Source organism: Camelus ferus, chromosome 10, assembly GCF_009834535.1.
Source record: "Camelus ferus isolate YT-003-E chromosome 10, BCGSAC_Cfer_1.0, whole genome shotgun sequence".
NCBI classification, from domain to species: domain Eukaryota; kingdom Metazoa; phylum Chordata; class Mammalia; order Artiodactyla; family Camelidae; genus Camelus; species Camelus ferus.
The window spans coordinates 54,223,230-54,250,714 of NC_045705.1; the positions used below are offsets into that span (position 1 = coordinate 54,223,230).

The 27,485-nt window shown below is 47.4% G+C and overlaps 1 protein-coding gene, 1 long non-coding RNA gene and 3 other non-coding genes across 5 annotated transcripts in view; 2 read left to right on the plus strand and 3 right to left on the minus strand.

The window, feature by feature from the left end:
- The window catches only part of LOC116666452, a 19,524-nt gene extending 10,969 nt beyond the window's left edge, over positions 1–8,555 (plus strand). The window contains exons 3-5 of the long non-coding RNA XR_004323319.1: positions 6,243–6,342; positions 7,265–7,534; positions 8,394–8,555. This is a non-coding gene — a long non-coding RNA (uncharacterized LOC116666452). The remainder of the gene's footprint in view (positions 1–6,242; positions 6,343–7,264; positions 7,535–8,393) is intronic.
- TRNAT-GGU lies at positions 5,641–5,712 on the plus strand. Its single transcript has one exon. It is a non-coding gene; the product is annotated as a tRNA-Thr (tRNA).
- SYT9 (synaptotagmin 9) overlaps positions 6,547–27,485 on the minus strand; it is a 176,049-nt gene continuing 155,110 nt past the window's right edge. The window contains 1 exon segment of the mRNA XM_032489135.1: positions 6,547–8,814. Coding sequence (XP_032345026.1) covers positions 8,806–8,814 — 9 coding nt within the window. The 3' untranslated portion in view covers positions 6,547–8,805.
- On the minus strand, positions 16,041–16,112 carry TRNAV-CAC. The gene has a single exon. It is a non-coding gene; the product is annotated as a tRNA-Val (tRNA).
- On the minus strand, positions 25,195–25,266 carry TRNAV-CAC. The gene has a single exon. It is a non-coding gene; the product is annotated as a tRNA-Val (tRNA).

Genomic DNA, 27,485 nt, shown 5'->3' on the forward strand with positions numbered 1-27,485 from the left:
GAAAACCCATGGTAAAAGGAGTGCAGAAATGATGAAAGGGGTAGAGAAAAAGACGATGTCCTCTGGGAATCATAAAAAACCCTCCTCCCCTTGGACTTCTCCTTGGCAATGGGAGTCTGGGACTGCAGGGGCCCCATCCCGGCCACAATTGTCCCAGTGATGGGCACAGGCAGTTCCTCTGACTCAGACACACACAGACACCAGAGGTGGGAGAGCACAGAGCGCACGGGCCAGAACAGCTGGGAGCCACAGGGGTGGTGGCCCCAGCTTCAGAGGCAAGAGCGGGGTCCCAGGCCTCAGCCCCTTGGCTCTCTCCATGGGAACCTGCTGCATCTTGTCTTTGCTCGGTGGTCCTCAGGCTGGCGATCTAGTTAAAAATACTACATGCGAAAGGCAACCTTCCACCAGAAATGGAAGCCCTGACAAACCCTACATATGATGCTATAGTCTCTGACTTGATTCTTCCTTGAACTTAACCTCTCATGGCCCTGGAGAGGCGGAGTCACCCCTGGGGACACCTTTCCTGGCTGCAGACCGGGTTATGGATGTAGAATCTTGCATAAAATGAGAGGGGAGAGCTGCCATGACCGGGGGTCACAGGAAGACCCAGAGAGCTCCCAGAAGACGCAGAGATGCACAAGCTCAGGGCTTCCGGCTCAGAATGGGGCCCTGCTCTCCTCAGTCGCTTCCCTCTGCCTGCAAGGGACATGAAGCCCTGCACCAGCCTCTTCCGAGCTGCTCCAGTATGATAACTTCTGTGCTTGTGTGTGTCTGTGTACAGTGGCCTGAGGATACCAAGCACCATGAAGTAACAATCAGCGGGAGGCTGGGGCAAGGCAGGAAGTTGAAGGCAGAGGCTTCCCGGGACCATATTTCTGTTGTGAGCTGGAGCCCTTTCGGGACTGCCTCTTTGGGGAAGTCCTCTGAAGCCCAGAAGAGTGGGAGCCAAGTACAGCCACGTGTGCACTGCTATACTCAGTCGGGTATGTCTGCCATCTGGTTGCACCAGGGACTGCCAGGAGTCTGGGCAGGGACCCCTGAGTGCTGGAAGAAGAACAGGGAGATGAAGGCTGGAGGGTACAAGGTTGGTCAGTGGCAGAGCAGACCCTCAGCCCCACTGCAGGCAGGACTGTCTCCAGCCAGTGCTCTGCTTGCTGCACTGGTCTGTGTTCCTTCTGCATCTTCTAGGACCAGCTGGTCTCTGGTCCCGCTTCTCGAACGAGGCAAAGGTTTTATGATTAGAACCCAAAGCAATGAGATCACACACTAGAATAGTTTGATGTGGTGGGTAAAAGCTTGGTTAGTCTCCCTTCCCAGTCCTTAACCCCTGTATAATTACAGCTTCAAGCTTGAAATCTGCCTTTTCCAAACTAGTGATTTTACCTTGTCTTCTGGAGTCAAAGGTCATGCGTTCTTCCCTCATTTCCATAAATGCCTTTCTCCACAAGGACCTGATTTCTGTAGGGAAGCATCAGAAGACTTGAAGACTGTCCTGGGGTTTCCTGAGTCTGCTCTTCTCGTCCAAGCCAGAAAGGGCCCCCCGATGGGTAGTGGATCCCAGTGAGGCTTCACGCATAGGAACATGCGTGAAGGTACCTGCCAACAGCTACCTTTATTTGGGCTGGGGAAATTGACATACGGGCACTATTCCATCACATGTCAATAGTTGGTCTACCAGAGAGCATAAGTGTTTGAATAACTTACTAAACTTTTCTGGTTTTATGGGACTCTTAAAGTCACAGACATTCCCCTTGGAGTTCCTTTGAGTCCATTGTTTATGTTTTTTGAAATTCCATCTTTATTTTCCCTAAAAATTCAAGATCAACAAACTCTGAAACAGAAAAAAATTGAGAATACTGTGTTTGGGCTGGCTTTAGACGTCTTCCCGCACTCCCCTGCCCGCACACAGTGGTTGTCCTGGTTCTTACTCTGGTGACATGGATTCATTCTCCCTTGCTTTGAATTTTTGGGGACAAAAAGAACCACTTTTCAGAGTGGGAAGAATCAAAACCAAGTGGCAGTTGCTGCCACATTGGCATTCTCTTGACCCAGAAGTGCCAGAGGGTTTGCCAGAGTTGCTAAGTGGACTGCCACGGGGAGGACCACGTCTCATCAGGTCTAGGGGTCACTGTGAGAGGGTCAGCAGGTATTAACCTCACTAGTTAGGGCCGGGATCTGGCAGGGAGCTGCAGGTGAATTTCAAGTGTGGAAAACACTGAAAAGCAACATTTAAATGTCCTCTTGTTAATTTTACTCAAATACAATTTTTTTTTTCAAAACCTCTTATTGCTGTTCAAGATAGTGTGACACTTAACTTTGCAGAGAACAAAACAAAATTGATACATATTTTAGAAAAATATTTACTTTAGTTGAAATACTTTCAACCCCAGGAGTCCTAGTTTGGAAAATAGCATTTGGTGTTCTTTCATTTTTTATGGTAGGGGAGACACCTTATTTCTCTCCAGGGGGCTTTGCCCAGGACTCTGGGGGCGTCTTATTCTCCTTAGAACATTTATATATTCACTCTTTCCAAGTAGAAAACAAAATTTTAAAATACTGACCATAATGTTGGGACATAATGCAAATTTGCTGTTTGTCTAAGAAAGTCTGTGAGCCTTTCTGGATCCAATTTTAGACTTAAGCAATCTTCACTGATTACAAAACTCCTTGAGGAAAAATAAATACTTTTAAATAATCATTACTTTTCTGAGATGAAGGTAAAATTTGTTTCTGGAAGATTTATTTACCAGTTTAGATAGTCCATAAGCTCATCTCTGAGGTCCTGAATGCAAATATCTTCAGGTATTTGAAGAAATGATTTTATTATTACTCGAAAGCTTTGAGTTTGGTGAATTTGAGAAAGTCTTTCTTTGAAATTTCAAATCTAGCTACTGTTGCCATGCAAGAAGTTTATGTTTATCTGAATTGTGAAAAAGTCAGTGTCTTGGAGACAATGTTTACTTGAAAAGAAAAGCCATCCCTATTACTATGTCAAATACTGGTCTGGAAATAGCTTTAATACAATGGATAATTAATTGGAATAATAACTACAATAAATTTAGTATGGAGCAAAGAAGTTACTTTTTTTTTTTTTAAAAACTACCTACTGTTTGGAATCACAAGTTGAATTTTCAAAAAATAAAAAGAAGGGATAAAAATGATACCATGCATTGTAAACTGTAAGATGTGGTGTTATCATCAATAATCTTTATATTGATAAATATACTTTTTAAAAACTGTCTGGCAATGCCCACCCAGCCTTCACAGAGAAAGCTACCTTATGGTGGAGTCTGGGGAGGCAGTAGCAATGAGTTCAGGTCCCTCTGGCCTGTTCTCCTCTTACCTACCAGGAGATGGTCCATGAGGGTCATCAGCTGCCTGTGGATGAGAGGGGGGACACTGATGCCACTGAGACTTAGCCAAAGCATTGGACTTCCGGGCGGCTCTTGATCCTGAGGTCATCTTCAATCTTGATCCTTAGTCCTCCCCATGCCCAGAGCGCCAGGACACAGTGAAAAGACACCAGGGAGCGAGGGGACAGAAGCGATTATCCTGCTGGTTTAATTTTGTAGCCCCTTTGCCCCAGGAGTCTAGCAAATGACAAGTAAGCCTTCCGAGTGGAAGAAGGAAGAAGTGTGTTCTGCCACTGTCCTTAGAGAGCTGTGACCTGTTCTCCTGGGAGACTGCGCCTCTGACATCAGCAGCACTGGACGCAGGTCCCTGGCACTGATCAGAGCTTCTCTGCCTTACACGTGGGCTTCGAAGTGAGGGCCAGGGCTCATCTTCTGCAGCTCCCACAACAGCCAATCCTCTCTTTCCCCTATTTTCCTTGCAGTTGTCCTACAGGTCTTCTCTGGGATATTTCCTCAACTGGTGGGGCAATTTTTTTCTGATGATTATCTTTTCCTGAGCTTTACTATTTTACTTCTTCCACGAAGGTCAGCCTATTTGCCCTGAAGTTGGAGGAAGGCAGAACAGCATATGCTACAATGGAAGGGCCCCGCTCATATGCATCTCTTCTTTGGAAAGGGCATCTCAGACACACACTAGAATTCTCTGGACCCTGTCTGTGACTTACCTCTGACTTAGAAGTTAAGGTGCCAGGCAGCACCTCTGGCAGGGATCACGGGGTCTGCAGTTAGGGCGGTGCCCACAGGTGATTGTTAAAGGATATTGAGGGGTTATCACCTCTCTTTGGCTCTGAGAAAGGACTGGAGGGGAAAGAGTCAGAAGGTCCCATCACTGAGAAAACCTGAGTCTCAGAGAGGGCTCACTGGCCACTCTTTGCCTCTGGTTGTGCTCCGAGCAGCATGGAAATCCTATGAGAGAGAGACATTCTTCACAGGGATCTAGAATGTGACAGTAAAGCAACAGGTGAGGCCGTCCTCTCTGGCCTGAGTGCGCGTGACCGTTCTGGGGCGCTCCCAGGCTGGACGCTCTCCGTGGCCATTGGGGAAGGGGGTAGCCATGGGCAGCGGAATGGTCTGCAGAACTGAGGCTCCACACCCAGGCTGCGGACACTGTTTTTGGTCACAGGCACAGCCATGTTGATGTCCTTTTCTCAGTTCATGACATCACCTTCTATAAATTTGCTTTGAAAGTTCTAGCGAGGGGGCTGAGCTAGGAGGCCAGGGTGGAGGGAAGGGTAGCAGAGCGACCCTGACTATGCCACACGGCAGGGGAACGACTGCAGCGAGAGGGAGGGGCGGACTGGAGAAGGCACCATGGCAACACTAGCCACATGGGGACCTCACGCGGGGACAACCGGCAGAGTTTCGCTCATTCAGACTAGACGTGATAAAATCCCTCGCTTAACTAGCAGCAATAATTCTGAAGTGCAGTCTTCAGAAGGACAAACAACTTCTACTTACATACTTAGCATTTTCCTAAGTATGTTCCCAAGCATGGGGGTGTCTTGTCTGCACCTTTACTCTGAGGAGGGAACAAAGGATTCAGCTGAAGCTTTTGAGCAGTCAGTAGAAAGACAATAATCAGGTTTTTCCTCCAGGGTTTCTGGTGACATCCTAAGCTCTGCAGCAATCGCAGCGATTTGCCTTTCTTTAGCTTAGCTCTGTCCACAGGGTAGCCCCTCCCCGCCTCCTCTGGCCCTCCTACCTCCCCACTCCACCCTCCTGCGTGTTAAGTATTGCATGTGCTTTTAAAGTGACAGCTATCCCGGAAGCCCGCAGATTCAGTGACACCTCCCCCTCCACTCCCATCCCTACTATCCCCAAAGCCGCCCCCTGAGCCACACCTTCTGGTATTCCATTCTTGTGTAATCCTTTCCCCTTGAATCTAGGCTGGCCCTGTGACTTGCTCTTGACCAAGAGTCTATGGTGGGAATGACCCTGTGTTACTTCTGAGGTTATTGAGAATAACCTTGTAGAAACTACTGGGACCTCTTGCAATGCTAGCCTGGGGGGAAGCCAGCAGTTATGCAAGTCTGACAACCTCCAGACCTCCACGCTGTGAGGAAGCTCAAGCTAACCACATGGAGAGACTATGTGGAGATGTCCAGTCAGCCTCCAGCGGAGCCAGACATGTGAGCAAAGCCCATCAAGGATGTCCTGCCCGGCCAGGCAGTCAGATGATACCAGCCTCCGCTCCCATCTGATAGCAGCCATGAGACTCCAAGAGGGCGGGGGTACAGCTCAGTGGTAGAGCTTATGCTTGGTGTGCATGAGGTCCTGGGTTCAATCCCCAGTGTCTCCGTTAAGGGGGGGAAAAAAGAGAAGGAATTGGGCTTAAAAAACAAACAAACAAAACAAAACAAAAACAAAACAAAACAAAACAATCCCAGCAGATAGGAAAGTCCTAAGTCTTTAGGGGGGAAAAAACCAGAGAGACTCTAAGAGACCAATCACCTAAGCTCCTCCAATTGCCATAATCATGAGAAATAACAGCTTTCATTTCAAGCCATTAAGCTTTGTAGAGTTTTGTTACGCAGCAATAGGTAATTGGAGCACCCACCACTGTATGACAGGATGGCCATGAAGGTCACAAGACATTTTCCATACCTGTTTTCTGTCGGCCTCGTTGGCTTAAGCATGAGAGTATGACTTTCTTCTCTTCACATGAAACAGTTCTAATGATGGCTGTGAGGACTAAATTCCATATAGAGTCATGCTTGTTGGAACATTTTGAAAATCACTCCTTCCCCTTCCCTCCCCTATTCCTCCTCTGGTCATCACATTGCCTGTTGTTCCTTCCTGGACATCACATAACCTGCTGAATGTGCCCAGTTCACTGGCTAGGAAGATGCTTTTTGCAGTAACACACATCCAAGGCAGATCTCCCTGAAGACAAAGGCTGCAACAGGAAGGGGCTGAGAATCAGTGCCAGGTGAGTGAGGGAGGCACCCGGTTTCTCCCCACCTCTTGGACCCAGCTTTCTCCAAGGTCTCTTTCTAAGATGCAACAAGGGTGTACCCCTTTCCACTGCCATTTCCATTTTTCCAAGGTACTTTAATTTCCTTCTCTATCCTGGAAAAGATATTGCAGAATCCCCTTCCCCACCCCACCCCAGTCCAATGAAACAAGGTTGGAATTTTTCAAAAGGAACATTTACTAGGAAACTAAAGGGAAACCAAACAGAATGCAAGAGAACAGAGGCAGAGCTGTAGAAGGGCTCAGGGAGTTCAAATTTCTTATCAGCCTCTGGCCACAGCTTTGCTAGGCAATTTTCCAGACACAAGCCACCTGCCTGCCTCTTTGCCTCCTGGCCCCTACAAAGCCACCTTCCATTTCATACCCACAGGCCCGCAGCATGCTCATTAGTACCCCAGGGCTGCTAGCTCTCTAGGCAGGAAGATCCTGGGGTGGGGAAGGACAGGTGCAGCTGCCCCTGAGCTCCTGCCCAGGCTCCCAATGCAAGGATAAGTCGAAGTTTATTGGGATGGCTGCCTGATTATCTACTGGGGCCAGTTTGGTTTCTCTGGGACCATCCTTCTGGGTTCATCTGCCTGGATCTAGAGAGAGCATTTCTGCCTGACCATCCTGCTGGCACTAGGCCTTCATGCTTTGGTTCTAAACACTGGTATGGAGGAAGATGTCTGAATGGGGAGGAACAGGCAGAGGGGAACCTTGGGCAAAGAAAGTTGAATTCTTCTCATGTCAACAGACATAGGCAGAAACTTGGGTTCCCTTTGGACCCTGGAAGTTGAGAGTCAATCAGAGATGGGAATGGATTAGGCAGGCAGGGGATCAAGTGAAGCTGGAATGCAGTAACATGGCTTTGCCCAACCAAAGGCCTCCATCCTCTTTAGGTCTGACATCAGAGTAGTTTCCTGCACCAGGCAGCTGTGGCAACAAGGACTTTCTGAAGACATGTGATGACTCTCCTTCCACCTGGTTACTCTCACATGGAAATGTTAATTCAAATGAAGATAATGAGCTTCCCAGGAAGGTATACTACAGTCCAACTCTGGATTCTGCTGCAAAGGGACTGTGTGAAAGGCAAATGGTATCTTGGAGAAGTGGTGCCAATGTACGGACGGGGTACCTTATACCCATAACGGGAGACAGAGGACCACTGGGTAACAACCCCCACCCCCAGCGCATGCTGAGGCCTTTGGTTTCATTTGTAGGGAGGCAGAAGCAATGAGGATGGGGAACACAGCTGGCAGTGGGTTGGCTGATGTGGTCACAAAGGAAGCTGAGTAATGAATGAGATACCCAGGGAGAGCCCTTGACCTTCACTCTTGTAGGTATTTCCATTCCCCAAGTGCTGTGAAAGTGATGTATGTGTCTGGAAGTGAGAGGAAACCTGTCTGTGGCTGCCGAGGCTACACCTCTGGGCAGTTGCATATGGAAATACCCCAGAAGGCACTCAGGCCGATGAGGCCCCAGAGGTGTGCCTTCAGTCAGGGGCCAGCTGTGTCATCTCTCCATGAGCTCAGCTCACCCAATGGTACATCTGTATCCGAGGCTGTTCCCTCAGTGGACAAATGCACCTGGGAAAGGGTATTCCACCATCCAGATGTCTGCCTCTCTAACAGTTAGGGCTGACGATGAACTTTCATCCCGATTGCCAACACCAGTTGAAAGGAAGAGGCTGGTGGCTATCTCAAAAACAGTGCTGGGGATTCTGACTCCTCAGAATCTGGGTTTAGTGGAAGAGAGGGCCACGATCAACTGGTACTCACTGCCGTGGATGTGGGAGTGGCAGTGAGCTTGTGGTGAACTGGCCCTCCTTGCACTGAGCCCACGTTGTCTCCAGGGTAACAGCCTGCTTATTCTATGACTCTCCTGGGGCTATTCCCTGCAAAGCTAGAGTACTTCTTGGGTGAAATTATTTTCTGGAGACAAGGTATTATCTCAGTGGTAGTCCAGGGTGAATTAGATCTGCTGCCTGTGTAGCACCTGGAGAGATTTTAAAATATTCTGTCCTTCCAGGGCCTTCAAGCAAAATAACATCATGTCAGAGTGGCACTGCCAGGGCAGCGGCTGCGACCCCATCACCAAGGAAGGGCCTCATGTTAATCACTAAGAGTCCTGGTACTCTCGGTGCTCTTGGCACTCTCACTGTATCAGCTGGTTTCTTCCATAGTCCAAGCTTGGGTCTTGGCCAGAAGAGACGTGCCTCCCCTACAGCATACCACCTTAGGCCACCTGAAGATGGCGGCTGGACCATCTTCACGTTCAGCAAACCCGATCTGGAAAGAGGGCCGGTTACTGCTGTGGTTACAGCTGAGCATTTGGTCACTGGAGTCGTCTGGATGTTGGTGGATGGGAAAAGTTACTGAAAGGTCTTTGTCAGATGGTTGTCCTACTGAGTCCTTGGCATAAGCAGTCCTCTCACCCAAAGTCATCGTTTCTGTAGGAAAAAGAAACAAAAGGAATGTTTCGGTTTTCATTCATACATTTTTTTTAATTGAAATATAGTCAGTTACAACATGTCAATTTCTGGTGTACAGCATAATGTTTCAGTCATACATATAGACACACATATATTTGTTTACATATTCTTTTTTATTATAGGTTACTACAAGATACTGAATATAGTTCCCTGTGTTATACAGAAGAAATCTTTTAAAATCTGTTTTTATATATAGTAGTTAATATTTGCAAATCTCGAACTCCCAATTTATCCCTTCTCACCCTCTTTCCTTCTGATAACCATAAGATTGTTTACTATGTCTGTGAGTCTGTTTCAGTTTTCATCCACACATTTTTAATGTGTACCAGACGAGTACCAGGCACTGTGACAGTTGCTGGGATACAGACACCATGAGGAAGACACACACTCTGCTTTCAAAGGGCTCAAAGAAGGAGAGATAAAAATGGGAGAAGCTGAACAACAGGAGCAAGGAGGAGGGAAGGATGGACTTGGTGTGGATTGAGGAGGTCTACAGAGAAGGTTCTGAAAGATGTCTTGAGCTGGGCCTTTTAGGCTGAAGGGGAGGCCATCCAGAGAGAAGGAGGGAAGGCCATTTTGAGCAGAGCGAAGGGCCTGGGCAGAGGTTGGGAAGGGCACTGGAGACACTGTCAGAATTTGGTGTGAGGAGTGGATGAGGGGAGTAAGGCTGGGGAGGGGAGAGTGGGGTCTGCGAGGCGCGACAGCCCCTCCTTGTTCTCAAGCTGGGAGGGATGGGCTCTTTTACTGCAGCCCCAGACTTAGAGTAGCAGGATCTCTTGTGAGTGGCACTCAGTCCCACATTCAACTGAATTTCAACACATGGCCTCTTCCAATACAGACTAAGGGTAGTGACGCCACCGTCACAGAGAGACAGAGAACCGGAGTCACTTCCCTGGACACACCAAAAACAAAAAGCATACATGGAAACCATGGGAGAGCTGCAAACATTTTCAACTGGAACGGATGGACTGCATTTCCGAGATCAAATGTTCACCCGGTGAGGCTACCAGAGAAAGGAACACAAGTCTGAGCGTCACGGGCAGAGGACAGCCAGGTCTGCCTGGGGCCCAAGGCCCTGACATGTGTGCCTGGGTGTGGGCACAGCCTTACCTCTGGGTGTTCTTTTCTGGATCTAGGAGGACAACGTGAATGGATATTTGCCTGATATTGTGATTTGAATACAACGTTCCCAGACCGGCTGCTGCTCTGCTCCCAACTCCCCACTCGCATCAGGCTCTGGTCCCAGGGCCCCTTCTCCCATTTGTCCATCCCTGAGTCCTTCCTCATCAGGAAGGCAAACTGTCAGCAGGCTCAGCCCCATCCAGGAATGTGATGGGGTCTGGAGTTGCTGTGCTGCTGTTGGCCAACGAGGCCACGTGCCTCATTCCCTCACTGGTTGACTACCTACTGCAACAGGAACTTGACAGATCTTTAAAAGAACCCTCTGAAGTTCTTTCTTGAAGCATACAGAGATGTCATGAGATTCACTGGCCCAAAACCACACGAAGTGTCAGACCTGGGATCCGAACTCGAGCCTTCTGACTACAAAGTTTAAGCTTTAGCGATTACATCATTCTTAAACGCACTGCGGAAGCTCAGTCTGTATACCTGAGCTTCTGCCTTGGTTTTCTGGACACTCTCAATCTAGCTAGATAAGGTGACTTTCAGAAAACCCAGTCCAAGCTAGTGGCATATAGCAGGTACCCTATCCCACTTACGACCTCCTACCTTCTTATCCATTTCTCTGGATTCCCTTGGCCAGTGACCTGCATGTGTATCTCATTTGACCCCATTCTTCCCTGTTGTGACCTCAGTTTCACTTCTCCATTTGAGCAGTCCCTTCAGACTGCTTTGGGTAGAGCTCTCCCAGAGTGCCCAGCCTAAGGGACCACTCTACATCTGGTTTGTAATGGCCTTACCCTATGGCCTGCTTAGAGGGCCGGGCCATGACCTCAGCCCATTTCCTACTAGTCCCCGTACCAGGAATACCAAAAGCAGAGGCCACGCTGCCAATGGCCACATCACACGACAGCTCCCAACTGACCTCCAGAGCTAGGCTTTGCTCACTTGGTGAGTTTCTTTGTACACTATTAGCTGTAATCAAGCTCAGCCCCTGGGAATACTGTGGAGAGGCCAAATGGTCTCCCCCTTCTTCAGCTGGGTTAGTTTTCTGGGCCCTGATCCTGCCTGGCCCCAGCATCCTTGTTTCCCTCTTCTGGCCAGTGCCACTAAGGCCCCAGAACGCTTTAATCTACCAGCCCACAGGATGACGGGATAAAGGAGTTTCAACACATTTGGCCGACTGGTAGGGTCATCTCCACCAAGGGTCTTATAAGAGAAACTTCTTGGAAACAAATTTCTCCCAGGGAAAGTCAGGTATACAAGTCAGGTGTGAGAAAAGTAGTTGAGTTGTTCCAAGAAAAGGGCAGTTTTGAGTATGGCATGGGTGACTTGTGTTGTGTGTGGCTCAGCCCCTTTTGTCTGTCTTGTGGGGAGAAGACTGGAAAAACTCAAACAAACAAACAAACAAATACCAAAATAAGCAAATTACAACACCTTTCTAAACTCTTATAACCTAATAAGCTGTTTCTCAGACAAGATCTCTGTTAAATGAGGTATAAGGGAAGACTTTTCTATAGTTCAGAGGAGCACTGATCCAGCAGGAGTTTGGGGGTGGGATGGGATGGTGGAGACTGCGGCATCAAGACCAGAGACAGCAGAGGTGGTTCAAGCACAGATGGCCATAAGGCCGCCTCACAGGTCCCACCTGTGCTGGTGTTAAGCCCACCTCAGCCAGCAGAAGCAGCAGCATCCGTGTAATCAGGCAGCACCAGGGGTTTAGAAGGTATCCGGAACTTCACTGGCATCACCAGGAAGTAGTGGTTACGATCTTAACTGAACAGAGAGGATTTTAAGCAAATTCAATTGTCCGGAGACATATGGATCTGATTCGCATTAAATTGAATTGAAACCAAAGATGAGAACTGTCCCAATGAAAACTGTAATGTGAAGTGACATTTCGATCACCAAAATGACAGCTGATGTGAGACAGGCCACTGAAACTGACCCTAAATTAAGAACATGAAAAGATTAAGTGGATCATTAGGTGGTATCTGCCCGAGAATTGGAAAATGGGCTTTGATTACAGGAAGTAGCTGAGGGCTTTGAAATAAGAAGCCTGTCAAAAATTGAAGTGACTCATTACATGATTCAATCTTACTGTACTTAATATTGTTAAACTTGTATTTTAAATTTTTATTTAAAAAGCATGGAAATCTTGGGATCTCACTATTTATTACTTACCACAGCTCTGCAAGTATGTGAAGAAACATGTGCTATGCGCTCAGAATCTGAGTCTTCTCGACTTCCCCCAGGAGGGTATTCTTTAGTCTTCACTCCCCCTTGCCCCTTAAAGAATCAGTATGTTAAAGAATAAAGCAGTTTGAATGTAACTGCGTTTCCAGCCAGGAGACCGGGGCAACAGATAAAAACAAGAGTCCATCTGGGTAATAACTGCTATTTATTGAGCATTCAAGCACCTGACTTTATCCTGAGAGCTTTGCATACCTTATTCAATACATGCCTCACCCTCTGTGATAGATACCAAAGTTACTTTTTTACAGAGATAACTGAGAAAAGCAAAACAACAAAGCTTGTAAGTGGCAGAGCCAGGATTTACGGATCTAAATGTGTGCTCTTAAGTACTCTGCCCAGGATGGCAAATTATGGCACCATGAATGCCGATTCCATTATGGTGCCTTTCTAAAAAGGATTCTCAGTTCATAAAAGAATTCTGAACAGTCCAGACTTTGTAGGAAAGTGTGTTAAGGTCCATTGTCAAGTCAAACTTGAGGGGGAGGTGGTGAATGGTGACATGTGTGACAGGCAGGCTATTACTGAGAGGGATTCATCAGACACCAGCAAGAAGCAAGGGCTGTAAGTGAGGCACCATTCAAATGGTAAGAGCTCTGTCATGGTCTTTCGGATGATGGGCAAGTTAGTGAATTACTGCAAGGAAAAACTTACTCCACCTGATGAAGTTAGGTAGAGGATATTTGGGGTTGATTAGTCCAAATTTACACTCACTATATTTATTCATTAATTCGTTCAACAAGCATTTACTGAGCACCAGGCAAACGTGCTGACCACTAGAAACACAAAGATGCCAATGCACACGCTGCTCTTGACCAGCTCACAGTTGTCAGTAGCTGACATCACGGATGGTAAGAAGGAAGAGAGAGCAAATGAAGCCTCATCAGGAAGCTCGATTGTAACTGTGTGTGTATTCATGCGCCACCGGACGCGCACACATGGTCGCACATACGCATAATTCCATCTAGTCAAATCAGGGAAGAAAAAGAAAACATCTATGATAAAAAACAAAAACTGGGTAAGAGTGAAAGTTGAAAGGGTCCTTGGATATACGCGATGCACTGGATTGTGAAAACTCCATTTTTAAAAGCCTGAGGATATTTCCCACTGACAATGCAGCTGGCAAAAGCCACCCAAAAGAAGGGACTTCCCTTGTTAGTGCGTAGCTCTGGTGAAATCTCCCTAGGAGGCAGCCCATGCCCTGTCCCAGGTCTGAGCAGTCACCTACCTTTGCAGTTTGGGACTCAGATCTCTGAATGGCCATCTGTAATCTCATTCGCTATAGAGGACCTGAACAATAATTCTACTCCTGCTACTTGGAAAAGTAATTTTGTAGTGCCAGAAAGGTAAAACAAATAAGAATTACAAATAATGAAGTAATGACGTATCTATGTAAGTTATATTTATTTGAGTGTAATAACATAATTTTGCTTTATGTTTTAAAGGTAAATGCTTAATGGAATGATATAGTAGAAATTTACTAGGCTTACGATTTTAATGCATATATTTAGGAGAACTTGTTAAATTTATAGTCAATGTTTAAATGCTCAGGAAAATCCAATGTATTAAATTTATGAGTTTGATTTTTCAGATGTTGAAATGTTTAAGGTAATTTAATCTAACTGTATAAAGATTTTATTTAATAGCATCATGAGTTAACAGTCCTTGAGAACAATTTTATTTAACACCTGCTGCGTTAGATAATTGAAATGTTTGCTTTGATCACATTTTAAATTTGTGACTTTAGTTTGAAATGTTCAAGGGACTATAGTCAATCAACTGCTTATACAGTGCTTAAATATTAGAAGAATTTTATTTGCTAGATTTATAAGGTTTTTTCCTATTTAATTTGAAACATTTAAGAGAATTTGATTAAGTGTGAAATTGGTATTTAGAACTCTAGGGAAATTTAATTTGTCAAATTAATGAGCTAATTGAGAATTAAGCAAAGAACAAGTGAAAATGAACGTTTTAATTTCAAAGCAAAATGATTATATTTATAATCATTATAATAGTTAACATTATGTAGCATTTCATATGTCCTGTGCTAAGAAGATTACATATATTAATTCATTTACTCCTCACCACAATTCTGAGGTGGGCCCTATCATCATCCTTATCTTATAAATGAGGAAATCGAGGTACATAGATGAGAAATGACCGCTTTACCAAGCACTATGGACTGGATTGTGTACCCCCAAATTCATCTTTGAAGATGAGGTCGTGGTGGGTAAGCAGGGTTAGATGAGGTCATGGGGGGGGCCCTGTGACGGGATTAGCGGACCTTGTGAGGAGAGACACTGTGGAGCTCTCGCTCCTGCTCCCTCTGTGTCTGTCTCCACCTGCCATGTGAGGACCCAGTGGAAAGCTGCCGTCTGCAATCCAGGAAGAGGGCTTTTTCACCAGGAAAATGCTGGCGCCCTGGTCTCTAACCTCCTGCCTCCAGAACTGTGAGAAAACAAATTTCTGCCGTTTCAGCCACCCAGTCTCTGGTGCTGTGTCACGGTGGTCTGAGCTGCCTAAGACAGCAAGTATATTAGTTTTCTGGGGCTGCCGTAACGAAATACCACAAACTCAGGGGGCTCAAATCAACAGGAGATTTACTCTCACAGTTCTGGAGGCCAGAGTCTGAAATCAGCATGTCAGTGGGGCCATGCTCCCTCTGAAGGCTCTAGGTAAGAATTTTCCCTTGCTTCTTCCTAACTCCCGGCAATCCTTGGCTCCCTGGCTTATAGCTATGTCACCTCAATTCCTGCCTCTGTCATCACACTGCATTCTCCCTGAAGTGTCCCTCTATGCCTTCACATCATCTTCTTATAAGAACACTAGTCACTGGATTCCATGCCCATCCTTTGGGGCCCAGGATGACCCCATTTTAACTTAACTAAACAGATCTGCAAAAACTCTGTTTCCAAATGAGGTCATGTTCTGAGGTTCCAGGTAGACAGGAATTTGGGGAGGGACATTATTTAGCCCTGTATCCCATATCACCAATATCCAGCACATTGGTAAACCCAGGGTCAGTTCTCAGTCCCCATCTTATTTTGAATTACTGGCAACATCTGACAGACCTGATCATCTCCTTCAAACAATTTTTTCCCTCTTGTCTTTGGATGTTCTCTTGATCTTTTTCTTTCTTTCATTCTTTTTTTTAACGGAGGTGCTGGGGATTGAGCCCAGGACCTCGTGCATGCTAAGCATGCCCTCTACCACTGAGCTACATCCTACCCACCAACCTCCATCTTGATTTTCTTATTGCTTCAGTGACTTTCTCCTTCTCAGTCTCTGTTGGCTTCTCTTCTTTCCCCTACCTTTAAGCGTTGGAATATCCCAATTTTTAGTCCTTGGGCCTCTTCTCCTCTCCATTTACATTTCAACATTACAACTGCAGCGTGACCTACCTCTGGAATTCTAGATTTCTGCATCTACCCGCCACTTGATGTCTCCCTGTAGATGTATCCAATACATGCTTCAAACTTAGTAGGTCAGACTCCTGATTGCCCCACATAGGTGCTCCATCTGCAGCCTTCCTTAGCTCACTTCATAGCAACTCTATCCTCCAGTTGCTCAGGCCCCAACTGCTGGAATCATCCCTTTGCTTCTCTCTGTCACACCCTACATTGGGAAATCCTATTCGATCTCTTTCCAAAATATATCCAGAATGTAACCACTTCTTACCACTACCTCTGCTTCTACACTGGTCCAAGCCTCTATTGTTTCCATCTAGATAATAGCAGTAGACTTTTAGATGGTAAGCTTTTTTGGGGGAGGGATGTATTTAGGTTGTTTGTTTGTTTGTTTGTATATTTTAATAGAGGTGCTGGGGATTGAACCCAGGACCTCATGCATGTGAAGCACACACTCTACCACTGAGCTACTCCTCTGCCCCAGCAGACTCTTAAAGGTTCTCCCCACTCTCACTCTTGCCCCTATGTCTGATCCCAGCACAGAACCAGAGAGAACAGCTGTAAGCCCAGATCATGTCACATAGCTCTTCAAAATCCTGCACTAACATTCCTGTTCATCTCAAAGTATGAACCAATGTCCTTATGAAGATCTACTAGGTTCTATGCAACCTGGGCCCTACCCACCCTGTTCACCTTCCTGATCTCACTCCTGTTACTCTCCCTCTCATTCACCCTGCATCCCCCAGACTGCTCTCCCCACTGTTCCTTGTGCAACCTTCAAGGCCTTCGTATTGGCTGTTCCCTCAGCCTGCAAATCCACATGGTGTGCCCCCTCATCCCCTTCAAGTGTTGGCTCAAATGTCTCAGCTCCCCTGAGGCCTACCACCACCTCCACTAAAATTAATCCCCCTCGAAAAAAACCCAACCAACCAACCAAAAAACCCCTACCATGCTTTCAGTCCCTCTTCCTTACTTAATTGTATTTTTCATAGTATTTATCACCTTCAATATTACATATTACGTTCATTTACAATATTTATTTTGTGTTTCTCTCACTAGAATATAAGCTTTACGAGGGCAACATTTTTCATCTATTTTTTTCTCACAGATGTATACCCAGAGCAGGTACTCAACCAATATTTCCTGATGAGTAAGTAAATGACTGGGTCCCCCACTTCCCTCTGCAAAGTAATTGTGTTAAAGGCAGCTAAACTGATCATTGCTTGAACAGATGCCACAATACAAGAAAGGATGCAGGTAATGCAAAGAGGAGTCTTGACGGTTGCTGAGATAAGCAGCTGGTGATTATGAGCATGAAGGAGAGGGAAAAGGATGTAGCTCAGTGGTAGAGTGTGTGCTTCGCACGCACAAGGTCCTGGGTTCAACCCCTAGTACTTCCATTAATAAACAAACAAACAAACAAACCTTATTACCTCCTCCTCCAAAAAACAAGTAAATAAAATAAAATTAAATTAAAAAAAATAAAAAAGCATGAAGGAATTCTGAGCTTCCTGAAGGAAACAGTCATGGATCTCCCAACCTGCTTTTCAGCTAAGATGATTCTTTGGCAGAGACCTTTATGAGAACTGTCTGGGCTTTTGTCTTGCCACAAATCTCAGCTGAGACAATGACCGGGAACTTAACCGCACTGTCTTACCTCTCACGGATGTCACCCTGAACTTGAAGAAGTGGGGCTCCAGAAAATGGAGCTTCTCTGGCTTTCAGAGCCAGCCCTGGGTTACTTTTATACTTTAATAGAACCTCTAGGCCTGTATATTTGGAAATTTGAAATGCAGAGTCCATTCAAAAAATCAGCATCATTCCCCAAGTTGCAAGATAGAAGAAATTGGAACTCTATCCAACAAGACGCTGGCTTTGTGCCAGGCATTTTGCCAGGTACTGGTTATACAATGATGAGTAACAGTCTGTCCTCAAGGAGCATCTGGATGCGCTGTGGATGACACGCACACAGATATATCAAGTGGCACCGAATGTTACGTTAGGGGTGGGCGCAGGTTAGGAGGAGAGAATGCAGATGAGACATTTAACTCACAGTGGGAGGATCTCCAGAATGCTTCCTGAAGAAGATGACAGCTGAGCAGATGCTTAAAAGAAGAGTTGAATCTAGCCAAGCAATGTCGCATAGAAAGGATAGCGCACACACAGAAAAGACTTGAAGCAGGAGCAGGGGCATGGGGTGAATAAAAATCAGGGTACAGGACCACTAGTAATTGGGCCTGGCCTCAACATAATGCACAGAAGAGATGGGGGAGGAGTCACAGAGGACCTTGAATGCCAAGATAAAAACCTTGATCTTGTTCTGGATAAAGGACAGTTACTGAAGGATTTTATGTACGGAAGGAGCATGGTCAGATTTGGAAGCTGTGTAGAGACTGGACTGGGGAGCACACTGGAGAGCAGGGAAATCAGAGTAAGTGACCATGTGGGCACGGCCAAAGCAGCCCTCATGCCTTGGTAGTCCCCATCTTCCTGGGCAGTGAAGATGGGAAGGAGATAGCGGGCTTTGGCTCCTCAGAGCTCTATCTGGCTGGTCCCCAAACAGGACCAGAGAGTTTAAGTTCAGCATTTCCTGAAAAGGGACAAGTGAAGCTCTAAAAAAGAACAAAAGCCACAAATACCAAAGAGATCACAAATGAAGAGTCGTATATCTACCTCCAACCCCCAGATGACCCTAAACATTAGCGCACAATAAAATGGATGCTAGATCTGTTCACCTGTGAACTTGACTTCAGGATATTACCTTTATGGATGGTGGGATTTTCTGGCTAGTGAACAAGACCTCAATGTCCTCAAGCTCTCATCTGCCTGACACTGGATGGAGGTGCCCCCAGCCTGCTGCAGGTGTGGGTACCTTGCATTTCTCCTTGGGGTGCTTCCACCCACGGTGAGGAGCTGTGTGCAGACTGCATCTGTCTGCATCCTCCCTGGGGCACGCTCACACCGATCAGTCCCCTCCTGCCTGCTGACCATCACATACTGGAAACTTCTGTGGACCACAGAGGAAAGGCTCATCACCATCTCTATCCAAGGTTAGCAGTGTGCCCAAATCAGCTAAATAGAGTAAATGTTGAAAGATCCCACTTTTCACCAGGGGGAGGACACAATCCTAGACATCGAGGGGTTCACGATCAAGAGAAAAGACAGATGTACCTAAGTTACTATAAATCTAGAGGTGGTAAGTGGTTGATGTGAATCGCAATTGAAGTCTTCTGGATACACTTTGTGCTAAGTCATGCTAAGTGGGGTGCAGGTCACAGAGGAGGTGGCACTTCATTTGAACCCTGAGGATCATGTGGGATTTATATGGTGAGAATGTAGAGGAAAAGCATTCTAGGCTGAGGAAGGCTCAAAATGGAAAATTAATTTAGGAAACTAAATAGGTATGAGCAGCCCCAGGAAGCCTCTGAAGGAGAAAGACCTGGCCAAGTCAGGGTTCTCCTTCTTAAGGAGAATGGCTTACAATGAGAAGGAAACGACCAGGGCTGCTGAAATCTATTCCGCAGACCACCTGACGGAGAGATGACAGGCACTGGGCGACCTCCGTCTCGGGCACCTGCTGGGGCTAATCTCACCTGACCAGAGGGGTGACCAGGAAGTGGTCGCTCACACCCAGAGTTCACACAGGCCAAAGAGCAGCTGTAGGATTTGCAGCCTCTTGTGACATCATGAGGGACAAAATACTGACGCATGACTGCCCTAAACGGGTCTTCACTCCGTCTCCCAGGCCCTTCGTGCTCACCTTGCCTTTGCCAGGCGAGATTATGGATGTGTTTTTCCTTACCTTGGGAGGAGTTCTAAGAATTAGCTTAAACACTGTGATGCAGTTGTATGGAATGAGCACACCTGATAGGCTGAATAGAACTTAATTTTAAAAGTCAATTAAGTATGTGATAATACAAATAATATGATGTCTTACGGCTTCTGTTCCTGAGAGAGAGACAGAGATCCTTAAATGTGTTTGTTGTTTGAAAAGAGGGTATGACATAAGAACATTTATTTTCCCCCAAGGTATACAGGCCTATACTGATATGTTTATTAATAACATTAAAATATTAATAATATTTTTGGTATTACTCCTGCCATTAGCTTTGCATCTCAAAGAGTCTCACAATATCAAAAAAAAAAAAAAATCCTACCAGCACAATTACTTTTCTCTTATCTGAATATCTGCTCTCTTCTAAAAACTACACCTGATAGTAGACCGTGAAACCTCTCTCTCCACAACGCAATTAACGCTGGGCTTTGTGTGAATTAGGAACAGGAACCCAGAGAGAGCTGCTTTCAGCGTCACTTAGCCTGGCTCCAGGGTGAAGGAGCCAGCTGCAGGGCAGTCTGCATGGCCCTGGGTAGAAGCTCTTGGTGGGAGCTGGTGGGGTTAGATTATCGAAGGTGGAGCCTGGATGCTGTCTTAGCTTGAGAGGCTGAGCTCATGAGGCTGCACTATCCTGCATAATGAACAGTACATTCCTGATGGCAGTTTGCGGTCATCAGGGACAGAAGGAGGAGGATGTTTCTTTCCCAGGTTACATTTTCAGTTTTACAGGATGTTCTGTCTTGCAATCACTCAGGTCACCTCTAACCCTTAGGGGTCACTGAATGCCACAGCTGGCACCAGCTGTGCTTCAGGGAATTGAGGAGGGGCCATGTCCATGCCTGGGAAGAGCAGGGCAGGGGAGACTGGAGGCTGGAAGCAGCACTTCTGAGACCTGCAAAGATGGGCAGCAGAGAAGCCCGGGGCGCAGCTGGGAGGAGAAAGGGTGAGACATGTAGACAGACATTCTTCAGGGATTTGCTAAGCCGAGTAGGGAGAGGAAATCAGCTTAGGGCAGGCAGGAGGGCAGAGGCTTGGGTCAGACAACCTGAGGACCTTGGACTTTCACCAAGAGGCTGGAAATAGGTGAAAAGGAAAAAAAAGTGGCTGAGAGTGTAGCAAGGCTGGGGAAAGGGCGGCTAGTTGACTGAATCAGGGGTTAGTGCCACCACCGCCTCCTCCCCGCGTTTCCCAGGCCTTTGCTTTGCTGTCTGCTTCTTGCTCCAGTTCTCCATCAGGTGTCACCTCCCATCCACTCCTATCACATCCCTCTTCTGTATTTCCATCCTCGAACTTCTCATGACCCATTTTTGGTTGGTTTGTCTGTGAACTGTCTGTCTCCTCCACTAGAATGCAAGCTCCAGGGTGGCAGGCATCTTGCCTGTTGCTCAATACTGGTTTCTGTCACCTGGGAGAGCCCCTGGCCCAGGGCGGTGCAATGTGAATGCAGGCTGAATAAACACTGGGGTGCAGAGATCGGGACACCTGAGGACCACAGTGGGAACTGGTGCTAAATATATCTGTGAACGAAAAATACTGCAAAGCATATCAGTAAACAAAGAATGCTAAAGCCATCAAGTCATCAGCAGCTGCCCTCCCCCACCCCCTGAAGACTAGCCTGCAGCCTGGCCTCTGCAGCCACTCACAATGGTGCACTCTGAGGGGACTCAGAATAAGAAAGGACAGGATACTGGCCCTAGATAGCTAAGTACTTGTCAAAGGAATGAATTCAATGAGCCCAAATGTTTGCTTCCTCCCATACATAGAAAAGAGCTAAATTCTTTAACTTGAGATGCCTGGTTTTCTTCAGTTAACAAGTAATCTTTTAATGTTCCAACTACCTGGTCTTTGTTGTAAAGCTCCTGTATATCCTAGCTCCTCCCCTACCTCTTCGGAGCAGTCCCTCAGAGCGATCTAGGCTGTCATCTAGGCTGAGTCCTCAGAATTGTCTACCAAGTAAAACGTAACTCTCAACTTTTAGGCTGTGCATTTATTTCAGTTGACATGCCAAAGGCCAGCCCTGGGGGTCAGAGGAACAGACTGGAGTGTCTTCCCAGCTCACACCGGCAACCCCCCCACCCCCGCTCTCCATCATCTGCAGTGCCCCCCACCCATGGCGGTGAGTCAGGCCCTCTTTTTATCCCCTCCCCACCCACATCCCACTGTCTCAGCTGCTTGGACCAAGGAAGGGCACCCAAGTCAAGGCAAATGAAAGTCCTTCTACAGGAAAATGGGGAAGGGGTTGAAAGGGAAAAAAGAGACAGCGATGAAAATATGGAGAGAAAGAGACAGAGAGACAGAGAAATGCAGAAGTGAGGGAAGGAGAGAGCAGAATCAAAGGAAAAACAAATGACTGTTTTCCCCAAAGTTTCCAGTTTTAGCCCCAGTCCTTCCTGGAACCTAGATCCATCCCTGCCCTTGAATTCCAAGAAACCTCCCTCAATTCTTACAAAAACTCCCAAGCTAGTTCCATCTGGTTTCTATTCTATGTAATTAAAATAAACTAAGAGGAGGCCCTGGGCATCGGAGTGCCCGAGGCGCCGCGGCTCCCTGCGGCTGTGATCAGCGCTGTGATCAGGTGAATGAGTCAGAACCTTCCACCTCTGGGGGAGCAACGGGAGCCTCACGCCTGCACTAGGTGGGGCCTGGAGTTATTCTTGCAGCCCCTGGAGCCGGGCAAAGCTTGCGGAGCCTCCCTTGTCCCAGTGCCAGCTCTGCCCTGCCTGTTCTGGTTTCCAGGTCCCAGCCCTGCACTGCAGCTTCTGCACCCCCAACTTTGGTGGAGGTTCTGCCACCCTGCTTGCCTCTGCACCGAAACTTGTCCCTGCACTGGCCCCATGGCCAGTGTCCTGTCAGCTCCCCATCCTGCACCGCCCTCTGAGGTTTCCGGCCCGTCACCCACTCTCACTTCTCTCCTCCCCTTCTTGTGTTGTTCAGGTGCTGGCCAGGTACCCCCTGAGCTGCGGAGCTGTTGAGTGTGGAGATGTTGAGCGATGCCATCAATGCCCCTTTACCATCTCGGTCTGCTGATTGATCGGCCTCTCCATCCCTTCGGGGGTTCAGGAGTCATTATTACTGTCCCCATCTCTCAAAACTGCTTCCCGTTGATTGGTTTCATTCTGGGTCGACTGCTATGATGGCAAGATAGCAGCTAACTACACCATATTTGCATCCTCACAGCTGCAAGGTCCAGTGGGAAGATGTGACTCCTGATGGCTCCAATTAAACTCCTAGGCCTTAAACGGGTCCCATGCCCACCCTGAACCAACCCCTGGTTGTGCTGATTGGATGTAGCCTGGGGGCACACGGAGACACTGGAGCAGAGGTTGTGGCTAGGTCCACATAAACCACGTGGATGCACGGGGTAGCGGGGGTGGGTCCTCAGGGAGAATGGGGTTCTTTTACCAGAAGAGGAAGAAGGAGCGCTGCATATGAAAAATTGTAGGTTTTCACTTCAGAGTTTTTCCCGTTAAGATAACTAGGGAAAATCGTGTTCTAATCTGAAGGAATCAATCTTTGTAGCTACAAAGTTTAGTCTGATCAGAATACAAAACTGAAAAACACATTTGTGGGAAGAAACCCACAGAATGTAACATGACTACTAAGATAAAAAAACATATTCCATTAACTTTTAGAAACTTTTTTTGAAGGAGGCTTTCAGTTAATTTTACTGCATATTATTCGTTGCACATCCTACTGGGTTTGAAAATTATGGTTATATTGAAGCAGATGATTAGGTGGAGGAAGAAACAGCAGAAGCAAAACAACTGAAAATTAGCAAAAAACTTACATGACGAATCATTTGGGAATGTGAGGTCAAGGAACAGTGAATTAGTGCCAGAAGGATGAAAACAAAAGAACTTTCCGGAAAACACTAAGGCGCTGTTTTAGTTTTACATTCTTCACTGAGCTGAATAATAACAGCACAGAGGGAAGGGCCTTTTAGAACCAGCAGAGCTGACTGGCCATGTGAGAACCTGGTTGTGTCTGACTGGTTCAGCTGCACCTTCTTCTAAGCTGCCTGACTGGCAGGGAAGCAGGTTTGAGAGACTTGCTGGGAGGTGTACGTACATGCAAGTTTTCTCCTAGGAGGAGGGCAGGGGAAGAAAAAGAAAACAGCATCTTGGACAGGTGCAGGCCACCTGTTTCAATGTGATGCTGGAGAGGTGGAGAGAAAGCCTTTCCTAAGGGATGGAGAGAGGTCTGTGTCTGGATCCAGTCCAAACAGCCTTGGTATCTGTGCTCAAGAAGCACTGGCATGGAAGAATGCTGTGATTTGTTTGTTTGTTTGTTTTTAATGGAGGTACTGAGGACTGAACCCAGGACCTTGTGCATGCTAAGCATGCATTCTACCCCTGAGCTATTTTCCTCCCCTCAAGAACACTGGGATTTTAAAAGCTCTGTATGGAATCAGAAAGGTCTAGTTTAAATCTGTATCAGTCAGCTTTTGCTGCAATAACAAACAACCTCTAAATCTTAGCTGCTTACAACAAGAAACACTTATTTCTTGCTCGTGGGTCTGCGGGTGGGCTGCAGCCTGCTGGGCTCAGCTGGACCTGGCTCCAGACAGGTAGAGGTCTGCTTCTGTGTCTTCTTCTTCCAGGGCCCAGGTAGTTCCCATGACAAAGGCCAAAACCTCAAGGGGGTGAATAGAAACATGTGATGCTTCTTAAAGCCCTCACTTGGAACTGTCCCCCCACTTGCAGTCTAGTGGATAAAGCAAGTCACAGGGCCGAGCCCAAGTCACTGGAGTGTAAGACTCACAGAGAGTATGGAGAGGGCTTATGACAGTGGACACAAAATGCCGTCTCCTTGGTATGCTAGCTCTACCACTTTCTTGCCTGTTTTTTCATCTGGGGAGATAATACAGTTTACCTCACAGGGTGAATGTTAAATTAGATGATGCGTGTACAGCACTTAGCACAGTGCCCTGGATGGAGTAGGTGTTCCATGCAGGAAAGCTAACCTTGTCTTATTATTAATCTGAGCATCGTGTTACAGGCAAGGTGTGCCTGCTTGTCTGGAGTGCAGTGACCAGCACTGGGGAGAAGGCAAGACACAGGACTGGATGGGCACAGACCAGGGCAGCAGGAGAGGAGGGGGTGTCAGGCAGGCACGTCAGGGTGCGGCTGGTGGGGAGGTCAGGGCACATCAGACCCAGGGTGATGGCTGCATGAGTGGATGCACGGGTGACAGAGGGCTCAGGCCCCCTCCCAGACAACTCGGAGAACAGCAGGGCTGAGAGTGCTTGTGCGTTTCTCTTTCACCCGCAGGGCAGCCTGGTCCCTCTACTTCCTCCAGGTAAGGCAGCCTTTGCCCCTGAGACCACACTTGCCAGGACCCACTCCTTTGCCTTCCACCCACACTGTCCAGTAGCCTCTCCTCTCCCTACTGTCCCGTCATCTTCTATTCTGTACTTCCCCCACCCTGAATGAGCCCCCTTCATGAACCATCTCCAACCCTCCTCTGGGGCTCTTCACCTGCCAACCTCTTCATCAATGACCTTTATCAAAGCTGCATCCCTCTCCTCCCCTAAGTCAACCCCAGTTCTCCCTGACGTCACGACTGCAGACTGCAGCGCTCTCCACTCCATCCTTCGAATTCCTCGTTTCTTAGGGTAGTGTTGTCTCTTTTGCTCTTTCATGCCTTTGCCCCTATGTCCACCCTTAAAAATTTTTTTTTTTATTTTGGTGGGGGAGATAATTAGGTTTATTCATTTATTTTTAATGGAGGTACTGGGGTTTGAACCCAGGACCTTGCGCATGTGAAGCACAGGCTCTACCACTGAGCTATACCCTCGCAGCTCCTTTGCCTTCTTGTAATTCCGCCCATCTCTCCTCCCAGCTACCCCCAGTAACACCCTTGGCCGCCCCTCTTCATCTATGAAAATTAAGGCCCCTCCTGCTCCCAATCTTCCCTTCCACCCCCAGCCCTGCCATTGCCCCACACTAGTAACCAGGCCAGGGAGGGGTCCCACCTGTGTGCCAACTCATCCCACTGTGAACCCAGAGCTGGGCATATAGTGGCGATGGCGGTCGGGGTGGGAAGGTAACACAGATCTCTGGAAAAGCTGTAGAGACACAGACCCTAACTCAGTGTGTCCACGGCAGAATTATCTTGGAGGTGAGTTATTTATATAAATGGTGAGTTATTTTGAACGAATTCTTTGGGATCTGCAGCAGAGGGGTTTTGCCCATTATTAAATGAGTTCAGTGATGTCTGGAAAACAAAAAGTATGCTATACAACACTGGAGACGGTGGGTACCACTGCCATTTTCAGCAGAGACTGGAGCAGGATGATCACAGTGTGAAATGGCAGTAAATAAATCCCAGCGGTCTAGCTGAAGCCGCCAGAAGCACGCACGCAGGATGCTTTCTTCTTCTGGGCAGGAGGTGTGTGCTTGTACCTGGTCTCCACTGTGTGGCCGGTGCCGCGGGGACTGGAGCCCTGAGCAGAGAAGACAAGATCCCACCAGGTGTCTGTGTGCACACCGCTCAATTTCACACTTTCAAAGGCAATGATGCTTCCTGAAAGCCTCAGGCCAGGTCCCCGCACCTGAGCACGGCTCCCTCTCACAGCAAAGGCTGCTTGCAGAACAGATTTGAGACAGAAGCAGTGGCTCTGAACTCTTCTGGAGGCCACGGCCTCTCCCCTTTGTCCACCTCCCCTCCTGCCCCTCCATTCCGTACCTTCTCAGACTGACAAGCAAAGTTATAAAATCACCTGGAAGTAAGAAATACCCAGAGTCTTCGGGACCCTGAAGCCCAGCTGTATCTCTCTGTGGATTGTTCAGACTTTTCCTAAAAGCCTTTCCAGAACTGGAGATTCCAGGCTGTCAGTCAAAGCAGGCGATGTCGTCGGTGAGTTTTTCCCATCAGCTTTTCAGGGGGTAGAGGTTGAAACATGCAAACCACTGGAATCGTGCACTGAGTGCACTGAGGACCCCCAGTCTGGGAGTCAGCAAAGGGGCTTGTGAACCTCATGCTGAGCACGTGAGAAGCTGGGCCCTGCATCCCTCCCTCTTTCCCTGTGTATATCTCTCTCTCTCCTTCAGTCAACACTGAGCACCTACTCATGTGCTGGGGCCTACATAGGGTCTAGGGATTCAGAGACACATGAGAGTCGATCCCTGCTCCCAGAGAACGCATCATCTATTCAGGAAGACAAACACAAAGTTACAACACAGCCTTATGGGAGCTATCACAAAGGTATTTGCATGGGAGAGGAGGCTACGCTTGGGTTGAATCTTAAAGAAGTATGCAAGGCCGTTCTGGGGAGGTATCTCAGGCAGACGCAACAGCACATGCAAAAGTGAAGTGAGGTCACAGCGCAGCATCTCTGCATCCTAGGAGCTGGTGTGGCCTGGCTGGGGCATAAAATGTCAAAGGGCAGCCGACGGAGGACTGTGACTCCAGACAGAGACAAAAGAGCCAGTCTGTGAATGGCTGTGTGCACTCAAAGGAATCTGGGTTCCATCCTGTGAAAGTAAGCCAAGGAAAGTGGAAGGGAAAGACAGAATTGGGATGAGGTGCCCGGGAGACAGGAAGCAGGCAGGCAATCCCAGGCACTCACTGGGGCACAGAGCAGTGGAAAAGCTGAGCGGTCTGTCAGCCAGTGCTCTCACCCTTGCTGCAGACTCACACATACTTCCCTGCCACCAGACCCCATATGCCAAAGCAAAGTGCGTGCCCCTGGACCCTAGGAGTGTAATACTGAAGGACAAATCTGACTCCATATTTGACCTGTTCCTTTAGCTCCAACCCTGTGCTCTGTTTCCTGTGCTGAGTCATGCTGGTTCTGCACCCTTTGTAAAAGAATACTGCCCATAGCCTTTAATATACAGGAGAGCCCATTCTCAAGGCTCTGACCTTTAAGGGTCTAACACTTTCCATTCACATAGAGACAAAAAGTTGCAGAACAGAGGACAACATTTGTCTTGTTGGAAGTTTACAGGGACACCATGACCTGACCTACTTGGACAGCTGCAAGAACAAAGGATTCTGACACCAAGAAGTTT